The sequence below is a fragment of the Xenopus laevis genome, chromosome 5S (genome assembly GCF_017654675.1).
Source record: "Xenopus laevis strain J_2021 chromosome 5S, Xenopus_laevis_v10.1, whole genome shotgun sequence".
Taxonomy (NCBI): domain Eukaryota; kingdom Metazoa; phylum Chordata; class Amphibia; order Anura; family Pipidae; genus Xenopus; species Xenopus laevis.
This window is the reverse complement of record NC_054380.1, coordinates 48404921-48425694: the sequence shown is the minus strand read 5'-3', so window position 1 is coordinate 48425694 and position 20774 is coordinate 48404921. Positions and strand designations below refer to the sequence as shown.

Below are 20774 nucleotides of genomic sequence, written 5' to 3'. Positions count from 1 at the left end.
TTCAAAATTTTGATAAATTTTGATAAAAAACGCTACGTTCAGACAAGCTTTGATGTTTGGTAGTTAGGAGTAGAGAGACACAGTTACCCATTTTGGAATCAGCAGAATGTGTACTTTCCAAAAATATATGGTTTTCTAGGGTAAACATACTGTTTCAGGATTTTGTGGCCTTGGAATCAAAAGTATGCTTTTTTCTGCCTTCTGCTTTCAAAATTCGGTAATATACTGCCGGGAGTTTTTGCTATACAGATGTCCTAAATCTGCCTAAAACTATACATATTTGGTATTGGCACGTTTGAGAGACATGAGGCTTTCCAAATCAGTTGGATTTTCAGGCGTAAAATGAAATATTTTTCAGGTATAAGTTCATATATTGTGAAAAATAGGAATTTTTAATATTTTTTTTTGTATTTAGCACTATAAATCTTTTTGCAGAGGTGGAAATACATGAAAACTTAGGCAGATTTAGAAAGTTTCTCCCGAAAAAACAATGTATAGTTTTCCTAGGTGAACTATAGGTTTCCCCTCAGAAAATGCCCCTAAAGAAAGAGAGCACAGAATGTTTCCAAAACGTCTGGCATTTCGCGTAACCAAAATGGTCAATTCTGCTGGCATTTAAAGGGTTAAATTCTTTTTCATATATATTTTTTCTCATTTCACTTCACCAACTTCACCGACTATTTTGTGCATCACATAAAACAAGATTAAGAGACATTTAAATTACAGGTTGGAATGTAACAAAATAGGTAAAAAGCCAAAGGGGTGAATACTTTTGCAAGACAGTGTATCTACCCTGCTCATATATATGAGTTAACAAAATGTGGACAATTAAGTTACACTGAAACAAGATAGTTACTCTTTCTTTTTTCCTAATGCCTAGAGAGCACAGAATGTTTCCAAAACGTTTGGCATTTCGCGTAACCAAAATGGTCAATTCTGCTGGCACTTAAAGGGTTAAATTATTTTTCATATCTATTTTTTCTCATTTCACTTCACCGACTATTTTGTGCATCACATAAAACAAGATTAAGAGACATTTAAATTACAGGTTGGAATGTAACAAAATAGGTAAAAAGCCAAAGGGGTGAATACTTTTGCAAGACAGTGTATCTACCCTGCTCATATATATGAGTTAACAAAATGTGGACAATTAAGTTACACTGAAACAAGATAGTTACTCTTTCTTTTTTCCTAATGCCTGGAGAGAAGGTCAACTCACCTACTCAGTCTCTAATCATGGAATCATTAGGGTATACAGCTTCTGCTTTCATGCGGGCACATGCAGTGAAGCAGAGGTCAGCCTGAAAATGCCTGCTTTTGCATTTGGGCGAATGTCCACTCTGTTCCACTGTGTGTGCCTGCATGCATTCTGAAACTGTACTTTAAAGTGCAGAAAATGAAACTGGGCAATGGAGCAGATCTGCAAAAAAGAAGTAGGCTGAGCACCAACTCTCTGTGAATGAAAATATTTTCTTTATTTTAAGACCAAATAATCAATCTTGAAAGAACAGATACAGCATAATGATTTCCTCACCAATCACAAAGAGTTTTTTTTTCACTCCAATCAAACTAAATATTTTTTTTTTTGCAATTCATTGTCCATCTCTGATGCAAGACCTGTTGCATTAAACTGTAAATAGAATCTTACAACACCGCTATTCAAGGCTATGTTTGAATAATTTAAAACTTATGGTAACAAAGGCCATTTTGCTAATAATTGACTAGCAGTTATATTTGCTTAACTGATTCTCCCTGTCTACACTTAAAAGTGCATTAAGAGACTTAGGTCATTTTCCCACATCTCCTAAAAATGGGTAGTAGCAAAATTGTGTTTCTTCTTTTTCTAGCACAGACAGGTAAGATGCTTTCTTATGTACTTATTTTTTGCTCTGTACGAAAACAATTATTTGATATACTGTTATACACTGTAGCATTTTGATTGATTTTTACTTCCATTAAGTTATATGAGCACATATGAGCAATAATTGAAAGGACCTGTGTTTAGATGATAACTACCCATACGTCAAATGCTAGTTATTATAGCTAACAGTGCATGTTCAGGTTTTTCGTTTAAGGGTGTTTCTTTATTCTGAAATAATGTAATATAACATATAATAATACTGTGTCCTATTTGTTTTGTAATTAAAATGATGAATCCTATGATTCTGTACTTACTGCTTTACCACATTAGCTTTGTCAACTTTTAATGCATACAGTACATGCTTACTGCATGCAATATCTTATACTATATAGTGTCACACTAGGTTAGTTTAAATGTTTGCAAATACTGTATACAATTTACACAAAGTGTCTCAGTATCCTTTAATTAACTTGAGTGTCAGTAGCCTAAATTTATTTTACAATAACAATTAAACAGGCTGCAAGAATACATTTTTACCAACTAATTAGGCCATTTTTTTTAAATTTAACTATACCATTATATGTGCATTAATGTGCCCCAAATGCGCTATTTTGCAGATCAATCTTTGATGTACAAAATAAAAATCAAACTGGTAGAAAGTTGGGGTGGTCAAAACGTCATGACATACATTTCAGTCTGGTAAACGGACTCAATGGCCTATATGATCAGATCAGTTTAATATAGATATCTGTGTGTGCAGCCTGATTGCTCAAATATACAATCAACATGCTTGATATTTAGTGAGATATCCAGGAACTCATTTCCAGTACTACTGTGTCATACATAAACAAACTCACAAATTTTATATTACTATAGACACATTGGTCTTGATGCATTGTATAATATATTATAATTAATATTCTATAATAATATAGTTGTTAATATTGTGATCTGCTTGTGGATATTTAGCTGGCAACACAAAAACTATAAAAATCAAACCAGCTGGTGGCTGGTAGAAATTTGCCCTCAACAGTGCTTAAATACCAAATGCTAATTTATCACAAAGTCTAAAATCAGAGGAAACTATCAGCAGTGATAGTTATTATCTTTTAGTTATTATATTATATTATATATATATTATATTATATATATATATAATATTATATTATTTTAGTTATTATCTTTTAGATAGTTATTATCACTCTTTTGTTTATTCTTAAGTATAGATGTTGGTAATTGGGCTATTATGGTATTGAAGAAGTAGTTTACCTTTAAACTAAAACATTTTTTTATTTTTTTGTATTTGCTAAAAGGTGAATTATATTGCAATGTAAATAGTAAAGTTTAGTATAGTACAGTAATTTTCGTGGCAGTTTCGCGAATTTATTCGCCGGCAGTGAATCGCGGGAATTTACAGTGAATTTGCGCCTGCCGAATAAATTCGCCCATCACTAGTTACATTCTTTATGATCCAGCCCAACAAACTGATCATAGCAGAGGCCTGTGCAAGCCAATTGCGAAAGCACCACATCCTTACCTATCTGAATTTTTAAAACTGCCAGATAGATATCTGCCAATTTTTAGCCAGATATTTGCCAGTTTGGCCACAAAATTTGCCTGTTCATAAGTAGAAAAGCTGCCAACCCGGTCTGAAGGAATTGAATGGGCAGCTTAAATCTGCCTTTCACCCAAGAGACCTATTGAAAAGTGGAGGACCAAATGCTTACCACCTATATAAGGGGCATGGCACAGAGGATGTTTCTTTGTCCTATACTTGAGATTAATTTTTGAAACTTTGAATAGTTGCAATTTATTACAGAAAAAATGCAAAAAATTTGCATGCAAAAGCTGTATTTATAACGAATTATAATTAATTTATTTTATTTTTCCCCAGTGTATTATAACACCATTGTAGATAATATTGTGTGTGCTTCAACCACCTTATTTAACCTTGTAGGTGGGGTGCAAAGCAGTCCGGAAAACCTTGCCAGGGGTTTGCATAGACATACATGAAAAAATACCGCTGCAGCACCTCTTGCAATAAACAACTGCCTGGTTGTTTGACCTAATAAATTCAAGTTTTCACTTTTTGCAACAAAGAGGTGCTGCAGTGGTATTATAACACCATTGGGCCTTTTTCCTAACATTTGAATTCCTATTTTTTTTTCACAAATCAAATTTTTAAAATTGTTATTTTTTTATTTGTTTAAAAATGTAAGATTTATAAAGTGTTAAAACCACAAAAAAACTAATACAAAATTTCAGCAAGTAAAAGCAATTGAGGTCCTTTAGAGGCCCCTTTTTTTAGTTTTTTTTTCAGATGTTTAGAGGTTTTTGGATTTTTTCTTTCAATAGTAATTATCTGAAAAAATCAGATATTTTTGTTCCAACTTCTTACAATTGGATCTTTTAATAAATTACAAGGCATTTGGAATTTTAAAGAAATAGAGTATATCTGTAGTTTTAAATACTAAAAACCACTAAAATCCTATTGTTGATAAATGGGCCTCCCGAAAATGAATGAATGAATGTTTTTTAAAAATCATTTATCATTTAAAAAGATCTCTTTCTCGCTAAGAGCAGTTGATACAGGTGGGACAATTTAGCTTTGAAGTCTTTGTTAGTTTGTTTTAACTGAGTATGTACTTATGTACTTATGGTTATTTGGAGGCCTCAGGCTGTATGTGTATTTTGGAGGAACTGTTGGGTATGGATGAGATAAATGTAACGTAATGTCATTTATTCTACCTTCTCTGGATCCAGAAGGCCAACCTACAGCTCCTCCATAAGACACCAGAATGGTTGCTTGGAGTTGTAGCTCAGCATGAACTAGTGTATGCCATCTAGATATAATGTGTGCTTTTGCTGATTTCAACTCTGCTGCAGGCAATGTAATATAAAATATACAATATTTATTTAACTGGCAACTAATAAAAAAATGTAAGTTAAGTTTAAAACTTGAAAAGCAAACACAAGATTATTTGGATGATTGAAGTACTTCTTCCCCAGGCAAAGCAAAGCCTGGTGGAGAACTACTGCCTTCTATCCTCCTAGTTGGAGCTTGAGCTGCTCTTACTTACTAAGCCTCACTGTCTCACTCTCTCTATAGAGTGCTATAACAGGAGCTACACTACACACTAGCTCACTTTGTTCATGGGGTCCCTGTACCCTGAATTCACTAAAGGGGTTGTCCCTTTAGGGCCTAACACTTCTGGTGCCTTGTTGACTCCAGGCACATTTGATCCACTGCCCAGCTCAACTGCTGCAGGCCAAAGAGACAGGACCTCCCCCTGCAAAGCACTTTGTTACAGCACTGCAGAAAGGAGTCACTACTAGAACCAATGAAACAGGTATGCAAATGAGGTACCAATATGTTACATGGGTTTTAACCCATCAACAGGGAAGGAGGCACTGGCAGGGAATGAAGCCATAAGGGCCATTACACTTATGGGTCCCTACATACAATTTTGGTTTGGTTTAGAAGTGGGATCTAGATGGGTCTGGTTACAATCAGAGAATTCAAAGTATCTGAAGAGATGCAAGAGAAAGTTACATTTCTAGAAGTTGAGATTTGGTAAGAGCCTACATTTTATTTTGTACAGACACACAGAACTTGAAAATGGTGGTACAGGACATTATAGGACAAATGGAATAAATCTGTCTAATACTGGAATTAAGATATACAACATGTGACTTCAAACTGCTATTGAAAGGACTTTACATAGATGGTAGTAGTAGCATGGAGATATACATTTTTTAACATTGATAATTGGTTCTGGCTAGGGTACGATAGGGTTGGGATAAGTTTGTAATACCACTCTATTTGATACGCTGTAACAAAGGCTGGCTGGTTAGAATGAAGTTTTGAGCTTTGATATTTTTACAGTTTTTGCAAATGGTTGACAGGCTGTTAATGATTTTCTAATAAACAAGTTCCGGCCTCGTAATTCCAAAGATTTCATGTGTCCTGAGTTTTTATCTTCATTTAGTTATAGTACACAGGCATAACCACAGAGGTAGCAGACCCTGCTGCAGGGTGGGGGGGCGAGGGGATTGGAGGGCCCAGTGAGGCCCTAATGAACGAGTAAGTCAATAAATATATCTTTGTAGAATAGGTCAATCAACTTACAAATATGTTGGGTCTTTTCTGCAACTTGTGTACTAAGAAGGTATGAATAGGCTCTGGCTAGGAAACTACAAGTCCAGGTATGAAGTCAGACACACTTCTTCACAAACCTAAGGGAGGTCATATCATGTTTGGAAATTAGCTCAGAGATTGAGCTACACAACTACATTCCGTGATTCTTGACTGTCAGCAGCACCTCATTGGACACTGCCAGTAACCATTAACAGACCTTCCAGGCACTGGACACCTGTCAGAAACCAATATGTATTCATGTTAAGGTTCTATTAGCATAGTAGACCATTAGACCATTTTTCTTTACTGTTATGGGTGTAATTCCACTACCAAAGTGGGGGTCATACTGGATGTGATGGGGGTTGTTTTAAGTTATATTTTCCATAGTTTTCTTTACCTAACTACTATGCTTGTTGTTATATAACATATTAAGACCATGATAGCTACTCTGTAAGCGTTTCAGCTAAGGGATGTCAGATATGTTATATATTGTATTTTACAATGTCTAGTCTAAATGATCTTTCTTGGAATGTCAGCAGTCTTGTCAGTACCATAAAGTGGGGCCTGGCATTTTCATTCCTCAAATGAAACCTGTGATAGGATAGAACAGGATATAAGAACAGGAGACACACTTTGATGGTAGGAAACTCCTGCCCCTTAGTAGGAGGTGAATGGCCGCAGCCTACCAGCCCCCTACTTAATTTACTGAGAGCTGTGTCAGTCTGAATTAATAGAAGTTCCAGAAAAAGTGAAAAGAATATATATATTCCAATTGAAACAATATATATGTTTTCTTGTAGAACAGCGCCTAAAGCAAACGGAGAGAGCAAAAAAACAGGGGCATAATATGGTGTAGTATTTTCAATTTGTTAAAACACCCTGTGATGAAAAAGTATAAAAATTAAAAAGTGAAAAAATAAAAATCAGAAAGGGTTTGAAATATGTTATTTTCCCTTTAAAGTGATCTTCCTTTCCCAAGATGTGTAGAAGCAAAAATAGTGTTTTCTGAATCCTTCACCGAAATTTAGTAAAATTGCCTACTTACAAGATAGTGGCAGTTTTATCACATGTAGTTTTGGTTTCCTGTATTCTCCCCTCCTGTCAGTCACCATTGGGCTCCCAGATAGGAATACAAAGGGTACATGGTGCAATAGCGTTTTATTAAAAAAATTTTTTTAAAAACATTAAAAGATTTACACTCACATTTGTTTGCAAGGTTTTGTCACATGTAAGCAAGTCCTTTTTTGGAGATGTCACCAGTTGTGAAACAAAGGAGGATATTGTGCCGGCGTCTCTCTCCCTCGTGGTGTTTGCTCCGTGTTCTGCTTGTGACGTCACTTCCGCCTGACGCGTTTCACCGACCAATCGGCTTCCTCAGAGGCATTGGTCGGTGAAACGCGTCAGGCGGAAGTGACGTCACAAGCAGAACACGGAGCAAACACCACGAGGGAGAGAGACGCCGGCACAATATCCTCCTTTGTTTCACAACTGGTGACATCTCCAAAAAAGGACTTGCTTACATGTGACAAAACCTTGCAAACAAATGTGAGTGTAAATCTTTTAATGTTTTTAAAAAATTTTTTTTAATAAAACGCTATTGCACCATGTACCCTTTGTATTCCTATCTGGAAGGTGACTGACAGGAGGGGAGAATACAGGAAACCAAAACTACATGTGATAAAACTGCCACTATCTTGTAAGTAGGCAATTTTACTAAATTTCGGTGAAGGATTCAGAAAACACTATTTTTGCTTCTACACATCTTGGGAAAGGAAGATCACTTTAAAGGGAAAATAACATATTTCAAACCCTTTCTGATTTTTATTTTTTCACTTTTTAATTTTTATACTTTTTCATCACAGGGTGTTTTAACAAATTGAAAATACTACACCATATTATGCCCCTGTTTTTTTGCTCTCTCCGTTTGCTTTAGGCGCTGTTCTACAAGAAAACATATATATTGTTTCAATTGGAATATATATATTCTTTTCACTTTTTCTGGAACTTTTTTCACGCAGTTGAGAGACTGAAAGAGAACGGCAGGAGGGGGATACTCTAAAGGGTTAACTTTTTTCTTTTTCATTGTATATTGTTCTGAATTAATAGAACCTACTTTGCTATGCAGCACCTCTATTCAGACCCTGGGGGCAGACACTTATTAGTACAAGAAACAAAGATACCGGCACACAAGGCTTGCTTGCAGGGAACCCTTGCTTTAATTCAAAAGTGCGGAAGTGCAAAGTTTCAGGGACACGCCCCTTTCTCAAGCATGAGAAAGGGGCATGTCCCGGAAACTTTGCACTTTCTATACTGGGGCCCATCCCCACCTAGGGTTTGCACAGCTAACCACCACACCCCACAGACAGCAGTGGATTGTCAACACCCAACTTTTTTAATATTATCTTGTGGCCAGACTGACAGTAGTATTGTGAGATTCCCCATCAATGGAGAACACAGCTAGAAGCCCACATATAAGCAGTTAATAAACCTTTTATGTAGAGGGTCTAAATACACATTCAAAACAACCATTCCAAAGTAAAAAGTGGTGCAAGCATGGCAGAAAGCTTTGAATCTATTGCCCAAGCTCCCAAACCACCTCTTTGCCTATACCCTTCTATAGTATAATCCAAATATCTGTGATTTACAAGCAGTCCCAGACCCCTTGATTTCTCTGTTTTTGATTTTTGATTTATTTTTTTCTTTCCTTGTACATTTTACAAACAACTTTACTAAAATCCCCTTATTACCGCCTTGTGGGCAAACAACAGAGTGGAATTGTCAGGGAGCCGGGAGCTCCCTCCAGGGAGGTTGTCAGGATCAAGGAGGAAGCCCTCTTGAGGGAACAAGGTCGCGGTGTCCAAAGGGTTAATCGAAGAATAATCTGAATCCAGGCAAGAGTTCAGGGGCAGGCAGATAAAGGCAAAAGTCCAAAGTCCAGGCAAGGGTCAAAGATAATAATCAGGAACAGGATAGCAAAATAGCACACAGGGAACCCAGGAAATACTTTGGGGAAGATTTCCTATACTTGGGCGCCATCCTGGCGTCTAAACAGGCTTTTTATTTGAATTTGGCGCCTTAGTGACGTCATTGACGTCCTTGCGCCGACGTCGGCGCACTGACGTCATCGCGCCGGCGCCGCTTACCCACGTGGCGGCCATGGGCGCCGCCATCGTGGGAGCGACGCCGGCAGGAGAGGACGCGCCGCCCGGAGCTCCTGGGCCTGCTCCGGGCGGCGATCGTTACAGTACCCCCCCTTCACGGGGGCCTCCGGACCACCAGGACTTGGCTTCTGGGGAAACTTGGAATGGAACTCCCTCACCAGACGAGGAGCATGGACATCAGAGTATCCTTCCCAGGAGCATTCTTCAGGGCCAAAGCCCTTCCACTTGATGAGGTACTGAAGAGACCCCCTGGAGATTCTGGAGTCAAGGATCTTCTCCACTTCATATTCTTGTTGACCATCCACAGAGATAGTAGGAGGAGGAGGCTGGACAACAGAAAAGCGGTTGGAGGTAGCGGGTTTCACCAAGGAGACATGAAACACGTTGGGAATTCGCATCTCAGGAGGAAGCTGAAGTCTGACAGCCACAGGATTGATCACCTCCAGGATGGAAAAAGGACCTACGAACCTCGGACCCAACTTAGGAGATGGTATCTTCAACCGAATGTTCCTGGAAGACAACCAGACTTTATCACCGACCTTGTAGGGAGGAGAGGGTCTACGTCTACGATCTGCAAACGTCTTAAGAACCAGAGCACTCTTCTCCAGATTGGACTTGGTTGCGGCCCAAATAGCAGACATGTGGGCTACATGGTCATCAGCGGCCGGAACATCGGACAACACAAAGTCTTGTGGGAAGGCTTGAGGATGTTGACCATACACCGCCATAAATGGGGACCTTCCAGTGGAAGTGTGGCAGGCATTGTTATGAGCAAATTCCGCCCACGGGAGGAGATCAGACCAATCATCTTGACAAAGGGAAACGTGGTTCCTCAAGAACTGTTCCAGGGCTTGGTTGACACGTTCAGCTGCCCCATTCGTCTGCGGGTGGTATGCAGATGAAAACTGAAGAACAATTCCCAGGTCTTTGCATAGGGAACGCCAGAACTTGGCAGTAAACTGTGTGCCTCTATCGGAGACGATCTCCACCGGGAAACCATGCAGGCGGAAGATGTACTGGATAAATAGCTGGGACAACTCCACCGCAGAGGGCAACTTCTTCAGAGGGATGAAATGGGCCATTTTGGAGAAACGATCAATGACAACCCAGATCACCGTGTTCCCACAGGAGGGAGGAAGTTCGACAATGAAGTCCATGGACAGGTGGGTCCAGGGACGGGAAGGAACTGGCAAGGGCTGTATTAACCCACTGGGGCGGGAGTGGCTTGACTTAGATGTGGCACAAACATTACAAGCAGCAACAAAGTCTTTCACATCTTTGCGGATATCAGGCCACCAGACCAGGCGTCGTAAGAGTTCAAGAGTTTTAGCTGGGCCAGGGTGTCCGGCTTGCCTGGAGCAATGGGTCTGTTGCAGGATAGGCAGACGCAGCTCAGGAGGAACAAATGCCATCCCAATGGGAGTACCGGAAGGAGCAGAAGACTGACCAGCCAGGATTTGGTCGGCAAACTGTGGATACAGGGAGGCAATAATCTTGACTGGAGGGATGATTGGCTCTTGTCTCTCAGGAGAGCGGTCCACCGGAGTGAAGCTACGAGACAAGGCATCGGCCTTCCGATTCTTGGAGCCTGGGCGATAAGTTAAGATAAAATTAAATCGAGAGAAGAAGAGAGCCCACCTTGCCTGTCTGGGGTTTGGCCTCTTGAGGGACTGGATGAACTCGAGATTCTTATGATCGGTGTAAATCTGAACAGGAATCAGAGAACCCTCCAAGAGGTGACGCCATTCTTCAAGGGCGAGTTTAACAGCCAAGAGTTCTCGGTTCCCGCCATCGTAGTTCTGCTCTGCGGACGAGAACTTCTTGGAGAAATAAGCACAGGGGTGCAACTTCCCATCAGCGGGGTGTCTCTGAGACAGGATGGCTCCGGCTCTGACTTCAGAAGCATCAACTTCGATGCAGAAGGGTAGTTCAGGATTGGGGTGTCGGAGGACAGAAGCGGACGTGAAGGCCTCTTTCAAGGACTGAAAAGCATCAATGGCAGATGGAGGCCACAAGCTGGGTTTACCCCCTTTCCGGATGAGGGCCAGGATAGGTGCAATGCGGGAAGAGAACCCCCGGATGAACTGCCGATAGTAATTAGCAAATCCGATAAATCTCTGGATTGCCTTGGTACACAGCGGGAGAGGCCACTCCTGGATGGCAGACACTTTCATGGGATCCATCTCAAATCCCTCAGGAGAGATAATGTATCCTAGGAAGGGGATCTTAGACACCTCGAAGACGCACTTCTCCAACTTGGCGAAGAGAGAGTTCTTCCTCAAACGAGAGAGTACCTCCTTCACCTGGGAGCGATGGCTTTCTAGGTCTTTAGAAAAGATCAGGATGTCGTCCAGGTACACGACTACGAACCTTCCTAGGAGATCCCGGAACACATCGTTAACAAACTCCTGGAAGACGGCAGGGGCATTGCAAAGGCCAAAGGGCATAACGAGATATTCATAGTGCCCGTCACGAGTGTTGAAAGCCGTCTTCCATTCATCACCCTCACGGATGCGAATGAGGTTGTACGCCCCACGGAGATCCAACTTAGTGAAGATTTTAGCCCCCTTCAATTGGTCAAAGAGTTCGGCAATCAAGGGCAAGGGATACCGGTTCTTAACCGTAATCTTATTAAGACCCCGGTAGTCGATGCAAGGACGAAGGCCTCCATCCTTCTTTTCCACGAAGAAGAATCCAGCCCCGGCAGGAGAGGTAGAAGGGCGAATAAACCCCCGCTGAAGATTTTCTTGGATATACTGCTTCATAGCAGTGGTCTCCGCTGGAGAGAGAGGATAAGTACGACCTCTAGGGGGCATGGTTCCAGGCAGGAGATCGACAGGACAATCGTATTGTCGATGTGGAGGAAGGAATTCTGCAGACTTCTTACAGAACACATCAGCGAATTCCTTGTAAAAGGGGGGTAGAGTCTTCAGATCAGACAAAGAGATATTCACCCTCCGGAGGGGTTCAGCAGGAAGGCAGTGCTGCTGGCAGAATGGGCTCCAACGGGAAATCTGTCCTGCGGACCAATCAATGGAAGGATTATGCAGGCGCAGCCAAGGAAGACCCAACACAACTGGAACGGATGGGCAGGAAATAATTAGGAACGAAAGTCTTTCTTTATGCAATGTCCCAACCTGCACAGGCAATTCCCCAGTCGTCATGGAGATAAATTCAGCCTCCAGGGGTCTGTCGTCAATGGCTGTGACTCGGAGAGGAGTAGACAATGGGAATAAGGGAACTTCCAAGTGTTTGGTGAACAGAGCGTCCATGAAGTTCCCAGCAGCTCCAGAGTCAATGAAAGCAGAGCCAACAATAGTCTTAGTGGCTAGGCGAATCTGTAAAGGAAGGAGAAACCTGTGAGTGTTCTCTTGAGACTTTGGAGTAGTGCCCCCTACATGTGTTACCCTAGATATACCTCGGGGAACAGAACTCGTGGGCTTCGCTGGACAAGAATTCGCAAAATGAGACTGTCCGCCACAATACAGACATAAGCCAGCCATTCGTCTACGGAGTCTTTCTTGTTCGGAGAGACGAGCCCTTCCAACCTGCATCGGTTCCTCCGGAGGAGAAGGAGGAGCTTGAGCAGCTGGAGTTTGCAAGAGAGGTCTCTGGAAGCGAGGTGCCAACACGGGTTGAAATCGTTTACAATGCTCCCTCTCTACTTGATGCTCTCTGAGACGAGTGTCCACTTTAATGGACAGTGCAATCAGATCTTCCAGCAGATCAGGGAACTCCCTGGAGACAAGATCATCTTTAATGCGAATAGACAGACCTTGATAGAATACGGCCTTATAGGCATCGTCATTCCAGGAAGTTTCAGCCATCAAAGTTCTAAAGTCAATAGCATAGTCACTGACGCTGCGGTTTCCCTGTCGGAGTTGCAGGAGACGAGAAGGAGCATTAGTGACCCGACCCGGGGCATCAAACACAGTACGGAATGTTTGCAGAAAAGCCTTGGCATCAAAAGTCAGTGGAGAATTCTTCTCCCAAAGAGATGTTGCCCACTCAAGCGGTTTGCCCACCAAACGAGACATTACATACCCCACCTTGGAACGTTCATTGGGGAAGTGCGAGGGTTGAAACTCGAACTGGATCTGGCACTGTGTAGCAAAACCTCTGCAGGCCTGTGGGTCCCCACTGAAGCGAGGAGGAGGCGGAATACGAGGCTCACCAGACGAGAAACCTGTGTTAGATGAGACGTCCGCCAAGGGAGGATTTGCAGCCGCTTGGGAAGCAGGAGGCGCTGGAGGCACTCGGGAGAGAAGGGTATCGAGTGCCTGTGCAATGTGGTACTGCTGGGCTTCATATTCCTCCATGCGGGATGCCAGTCCGCGGAGCGCTCGTCCGACATCAGGCGTAGCTTCCTCAGTAGGATCCATGGCCCAAGTATAATGTCAGGGAGCCGGGAGCTCCCTCCAGGGAGGTTGTCAGGATCAAGGAGGAAGCCCTCTTGAGGGAACAAGGTCGCGGTGTCCAAAGGGTTAATTGAAGAATAATCTGAATCCAGGCAAGAGTTCAGGGGCAGGCAGATAAAGGCAAAAGTCCAAAGTCCAGGCAAGGGTCAAAGATAATAATCAGGAACAGGATAGCAAAATAGCACACAGGGAACCCAGGAAATACTTTGGGGAAGATTTCCTATACTTGGGCGCCATCCTGGCGTCTAAACAGGCTTTTTATTTGAATTTGGCGCCTTAGTGACGTCATTGACGTCCTTGCGCCGACGTCGGCGCACTGACGTCATCGCGCCGGCGCCGCTTACCCACGTGGCGGCCATGGGCGCCGCCATCTTGGGAGCGCCGCCGGCAGGAGAGGACGCGCCGCCCGGAGCTCCTGGGCCTGCTCCGGGCGGCGATCGTTACAGGAATATGGCATATTATCCATAATGTTAATCTTAAAATATTCTTTTATTTTATAATTTTTAACCTTTTTGGTCTTGTTTTTCTAGCAAAGTTGTATGTAATCTCCACTTCAATTTATTTTATAGGATAATTTTTTTTAACCTTTTTAATCTTTAACCAGCAAAGTTAGAGGTGCATGGTCCAACCAAATATTATGACCCAATTTTAATTTTCTGTACCTGTTACAAGGTATGACTGTCAGAATAAGATCAATTATAGAAAAAGTTTTATGCAAATAGGAAAATAATGTTTATTCTCTTTCAGTGGTATGTAGACATCCCCAGGTATCATTTAACTGAAATACTGAAATTTGTTGTTCATTGTTGAGATTATACCCTGGTGTTGTATATTCATTTTATGTTTGTAAGTAGTATTCATCATAGGTTCAGGTGGTTTATTAAATCTCCACATCCTATTAGCAAGCCTTCTCTATTCTCTAAGATTTGTTTACATTTTTAGTACATTTAATTAGTACATGAAATGTTTCTTGTTAAGGGTTATACATAATAAATAATGGCTATTGTATACATTACAGCGTTTAATGCGCAATTTAAAAAAATTTGGAATCTACTTACTGTGTGAGAGCGATGAAGGATGCATATTTAATGTATGTTCCTTTGTATTAAAATAGATGTAACACATTTCTTCTTGGCACAAATAGCATGAAAGGTATGTGGGTAGGCTTTAGATCACTCTAGATAGGTTACTCATAGTTAAATCTGTCAAAAAAAAAGTCAAAAATCAAGTTCAACCCCTCCAAATGAAATCCAGCATCCATACATACACTCACATTGACCCCTCCATACACTCACATAAATAATATATTCCCATATCTATACTAATTATCACAATAGCCTTGGATAATAGCTACTCTTAAAAGAATTAACATAATCAGCCATCATAACAACATCCGGCAGTGCATTCCACAACCTCACTGTCCTCACTGTGAAGAACCACCTACGCTGCTTCAAATGAAAATTCTTTTCCTCTAGTCTGAAGGGGTGGCCTCTGGTGCAGTGACCCTCTTTATGGGTAAAAAGGTTGCCTGCTATTTGCCTTTAATATGTTTTAATGTACTTGTAATGTGTAATCATTTCCCCTCGCAAGAGTCGTTTTCTCCAGAGAAAACAACACCAACCTAGACAGTCTACCCTGTCTTCCATCCCTCTAACTAGTTTAGTTGCATGTCTCTGCACTCTCACCAGCTCATTTATATGCCTCTTAAGGACTGGAGCCCAAAACAAAATGTTCTTGAATTTTTCTTGAATCAGTGTCTTGCAAACAAGTTACCAAGGCATTTTCTTTTTAACAGTAGAGAAAAGGAGAGTTATTTTATATGGACTATTCAAACCCTTAACATTTAGTAAAAATATTTAAAATCCCATTTTAGTATAAATTATATCTCTCTGCATTTTCTGCTCTGAACACTAGCATGTTCACCTGAAATCTGTTACCTTAATATAGTGTGACCCATAGAACCTAAAAAAATTAATTTGTTTATCAAAAATATATTGTATAACAGTACTGTGTATTAAATATTGAAGCACTTGCTGTGTAATTGACACGTACACCCATAAAAAACTACTTAGAATAGAGATAAAATAACTTGTATAAAAAAGGCACATAATCAGGCATTAATGGTCTTATTTATCACAATAGAATTTGTGTAATGTTCTCTACTTCGAATAAACTTACAATTTAAAAAAAACTCAAAGGTTTGCTTACTTAGGAAAAACTGTAAATGTAAATGTAAAAATCACCCCCTAAATTGCTCAACTTCAAGTTTTACCCAGTTCACGCTAAACGTATATATATATATATATATATATATATATATATATATATATATATATATATATATATATATATATACACAAGCAGTGTGTTGTAGATAAACCACGGCTCTCCCCAGTGATACTAATGAGTTCCACAGAATATATTATGCAGTATACAATACAATGTGTCATTTAACAGCGCTCCTTTCAGAACACCACACATTTATATTAAGAATCTATTCCCAGGTTTATTTAAATATTCACAAGATATCCCCAGGGTGAACAGTACTAAACAAACATTACTATGAAATCCACTACACAAACCAATTGCAAAACAAATAAAAACAGTTGCACAATCACAGCTCTTACAACATGGGTTTCCTGCACATAGAACTTAGTGGGGGAAAAAACTTTTTATCAATCTTTTAGCTTTGCTCTGTTTGCTCTGCTTCTCAATTCCCTGCTGTGCGTACTTTGGTATATCGCCATTTAAATGTTGTGTCCTGTGACACGATGCCTAATCTACTTGGGCAGAGCAAACTTCTATGCATTTCATTTTCTCAAGAATCATGTAGTGGATTTCATAGTAATGTCTGATTAGTACTGTTCACCCCTAGGATATAGTAACATAATAACATACTAAATTAGGTAGAGAAAACTTTTTTAACCTGCCTAACTGCTATATGATTTGCCTCAGATTCCTTCAAGACTGTGAATGTTTAAATAAACCTGTGTAGATATTCTCATCCTACAGTAGTTTCTGAATTAGAGGTTCTCCTGATAATATTTGTTTTTAGGGTCAAAATATCCTCCTCCATTGTATTATAGGTATCCACTAACTCAGTGCTGTCCAACTTCTGTAGTGACGAAGGCCAGAATTTTTCTAGTTTACATGGTGGGGGGGCCAATAATGGAAGCCAGTGTTAACCATGCCCTGTTTTTTAACCACACCCACTAACTTTTAAGACCATGTCCACATTAATTATGGTAACACACCAAAAAAAAACAAAAAAACAAATGGTTGGTGCTCCCTGCAGGGATATTACTCATCACTCATGTGAAACATTTAAGTCATACCCTTAAATATACAATAAACATACCTACATCATCTGCTCCCTGTGATTATTATACATCTCCTTTATTTGTTTGTTCAGTTGTTATTTACCTTTTACTTATTATTACGTGTGCTCATTGTTTCGGTGCACCCCTCTAGCAACTGCTATGTTTTGGGCTCCAAGCTTCTCCACTACGGGAGCAAGTAGGGTGGGATTTTTTGGGATTACTTCTGTGCTTTCTTTTCTCCTTCTCTCTCTTCCCTCTGCTTTTTCTTTCCTTTGCCTACTCTTGCTTTGGGGGGGCTTAGTCAGGTATTGTGCCACCATCTTCTATGTCGGAAATCACAGCTATAACGTGGAATGTTAGAGGATTGAACTCCTCCATGAAGAGGTCTCTGGTATTTAATTTCTTAAGAAAATATTCCCCCCATGTCATTTGTCTCCAGGAGACCCATCTCTGTAAAACCTCTAACCCACAACTTATTAAAAAGCCCTGGATTGCACATTCCTACCATGCTAGTTATTCGAATTATGCCAGAGGCACTTCCATTTTAGTCAGTAAGGCACTTCCATTCCAACTCCTTAGTATCCAGAATGACCCTGAGGGGAGGTTTACTATCCTACATGCATCCCTTGCAGGAACCCCTCACATTATAGTGAACGTATATATACCCCCGCCCTTCCAGGATGACATTCTATATCAATTGTTACAGCTTCTTGCAGCTCTGAACCCTGACCCAATACTGATTATGGGTGATTTTAATGCGGTTATGGACCATGACATGGACCGTCTCTCTCTGTCTTCTACGCCAAGATCGGGTCCCACCGCACTGAAATCATGGGCGGGTGCTTCGGGGTTTGTAGATGTTTGGAGGGCTCGCAATCCTCTCAAACGTATGTTCTCTTGCTACGCGAGAGGTTCCATGTCTAGGATTGACCTCGCCTTTGCCTCGATCGATTTGTCCCCCAAAATCCTTAAATCTGAATTCCTCCCTAGAGGTATATCTGATCATGCCCCTTTATTAATATCTTGGCGTCTGCACTCGAGTCCCGTCCAAAGACTCTGGAGACTCAACCCTTACTGGGTAACTCATCCTGATATTCAGAAGGAGATACACCAGACGATTGAATCATACTTTCAGGTTAATTTAGACACTGCTCCTCTCCCTTGTGTCTGGGACGCAATGAAGGCCGTGATCAGAGGCTCTTATGTTGCCAAAATAGCTTACGTCAAGAAACAGGCTAGACAGTCGATGTCTGAGGTTGAGGATGGTTTGAGAGAGGCGGAGGCGAGGTACATCCAATGTCCCACTGAACAAACTAAACTTGACCATGTAGTAGCACAGCGGAAATTTGCCCAGGCGCAGTGGAAGCTAGCCCACAAGGGTCAATTGTATCATAAATTTGCACTGTATGAGAAGGGTGACAAAAATGGTAGGATGTTAGCTCTCCTAGCTAGAGACGAGTATACCAGACCGGCCATACATGCCCTTGAGAACACAGATAAGGAGCTTATCACCTGCCCGTTGGCAATTAATCAGTGTCTGGCTGACTTCTACAAGGAGTTGTACTCCTCCAAACTTCAAAAATCCCCAACCGAGATTGCAGAATACTTAGAGCAGCTTGATCTCCCCACTCTTCCTCTGGACTTTAGGGCTCTGTTAGATGCCCCTATTCAGGAGCAGGAAGTGTTAGAGGCCATATCAGCTTTACCTACAGGGAAAACCCCGGGTCCAGACGGTATCCCTAATATTTGGTATACCACTTATGCTTCTCTGCTAGCCCCGCACCTCACTGCCGTTTTCAACCACACCCTCACTACGGCCCAACTTCCAGCCTCTTTTAGGGAAGCCATCATAGTACTTATATTGAAACCCGGGAAGTCCCCACATTTGAGTGCCTCTTATAGGCCTATCTCACTCATCAACTCTGATTATAAAATCCTAACCAAAGTTCTGGCCAGACGACTTAACCATGTTATCACCTCCATAGTAGCTCCAGACCAGGTTGGGTTCATAAAGCTGCGGAACTTAACATCAGACGCCTCTATACTAATTTAACTATCCCCCATGATAATATGGGCTCCAGGGTCATAGTCTCACTTGACAACGAGAAGGCTTTTGATTCTGTTGAATGGGCCTATCTTTGGGAAACCCTCAAAAAATTTGGTTTTAGGGAAAAATTTTTAATTTGGCTTCGAGCTATATATAGTGACCCCATGGCTAGAATCATGTCGAATCTTGATATCTCCTCCCCCATATCCCTAGCTAGGGGAACCCGTCAGGGTTGTCCTCTTTCCCCTGGTCTTTTTGCACTGGCTATGGAGCCCCTGGCGTGTTTGGTCCGGGCCTGCCAAGAGGTTCAGGGACTTGAGTTTGGCCAGCTCCGGGAGAAGATCTCCCTCTTTGCTGATGACACCCTCCTCTATCTACACGACCCTGGTCCCTCCCTTAGAGCAGCTCTTCAGTTAATAAATTCTCACACCCTCTTCTCGGGCCTCAAGATCAACTGGACTAAATCCACCATTCTCCTTCTTGACCCGGCGGCAATAGATGTGCTTGACCCTGACCTCCCCTTACAACAAGTTACTATACTGAAATATCTGGGTATCTACATCCACCCGCAAATTGAGAGATTTAAAGAATTGAATATAGACCCTCTTATGATTTCCCTTCAAAAAGCAGTAGATAGATGGCTTAGGCTTCCACTTTCCATAATTGGTAGGATTAACCTTTTTAAGATGAAGTTCCTTTATTTGTTTCGACAAACACCCATCTGGTTACCCCCTGTTTTTTTTAAACAATTGCGCTCCTTGCTCATCAAGCTTTATTGGTCTCCCGGGCCGGTGAGGGTCAAATATGTAGCACTGACTTCCCCCCTCACTGAAGGTGGGCTTGCAGCCCCTGACATGCTGGGTTATTTTTTAGCCTCCCAATTACTACCTTTAAAAAGGTGGCTTGAGTCTCTCCCTGAGGACCCAGTCACTCTCCTGGAGGCCCAAGTAGTTGGTTCCCTGGAAGGGCTTAGGAACTTGATTTACAGGGATAAGCTTCCTATGGTTCACTGTACATCTATGATGAGAAATGTGGTTAGGGCCTGGAAGCAGGTACATCTTGGGTGTCCCACCTCTGCTGCAGTTCTCTCCCCCTTCACTCCATTATGGTTCAATACGAATCTTGATCAACTGCTCACTATTCCTGACCCTGCTCTTTGGGCACGATTTAATGTTAAATATGTCAATGATGTTTATGCAGACAATGTTTTGCTCACATTTGATCAACTGAAGGATAAATTTAATCTCCCCAACAGAATGTTTTTTCGTTTTTTGCAATTGCGGCATGCCCTCTCACAGCAATTCCACTCTACACCTCTACAGATTGAAACCTCCTCAATTGAGGGCCTACTTCGTAAGCAGCACCTCAACAAGCCTCTCTCGACTCTGTACGGTCATATCCGTCAAACCAAGCCCTCCTCTGTTCAGGGTCTATACGAGAAATGGATTGTTAATATCCCTGACCTTACCTTTGAACAATGGAAAACAGTCTTGCAGGATACCCTCACCCCTCTTATCAGGTCTCGGGACAGACTTATCCAGTTTAAATATCTCCATAGAGTGTATTATACGCCCTCCTTGCTCCATAAAATTAACCCAGCGATACCTGATCAATGCAACAGATGCAAGAGTTCTCGAGCTGATTTTTTCCATATGATCTGGTCCTGCCCACAGATCCACCGGTTCTGGACTGATATCGCTACGTATCTCACACAGCTAATGGCCTTGCCAATAGAGCATCATCCAACGGTTCTCCTTCTTAACTATCTTGCGGACACGGTGATATCACGATCAGAAAGGACTCTCCTTATTTTTTTACTTTTCCAGGCT

General features: G+C 41.4%; 1 protein-coding gene across 2 annotated transcripts in view; it reads left to right on the top strand.

Annotated features, from left to right (window-relative positions):
• Positions 1-1754: 1754 nt before the first annotated feature.
• Positions 1755-20774, top strand: part of LOC108717414 (plasminogen) — a 169537-nt gene continuing 150517 nt past the window's right edge. For both annotated transcript variants that reach the window (XM_041564500.1, XM_041564499.1), the window contains exon 1: positions 1755-1856. In XM_041564500.1, the coding sequence (XP_041420434.1) occupies positions 1811-1856 (46 nt within the window). In that variant the 5' untranslated portion in view covers positions 1755-1810. The remainder of the gene's footprint in view (positions 1857-20774) is intronic.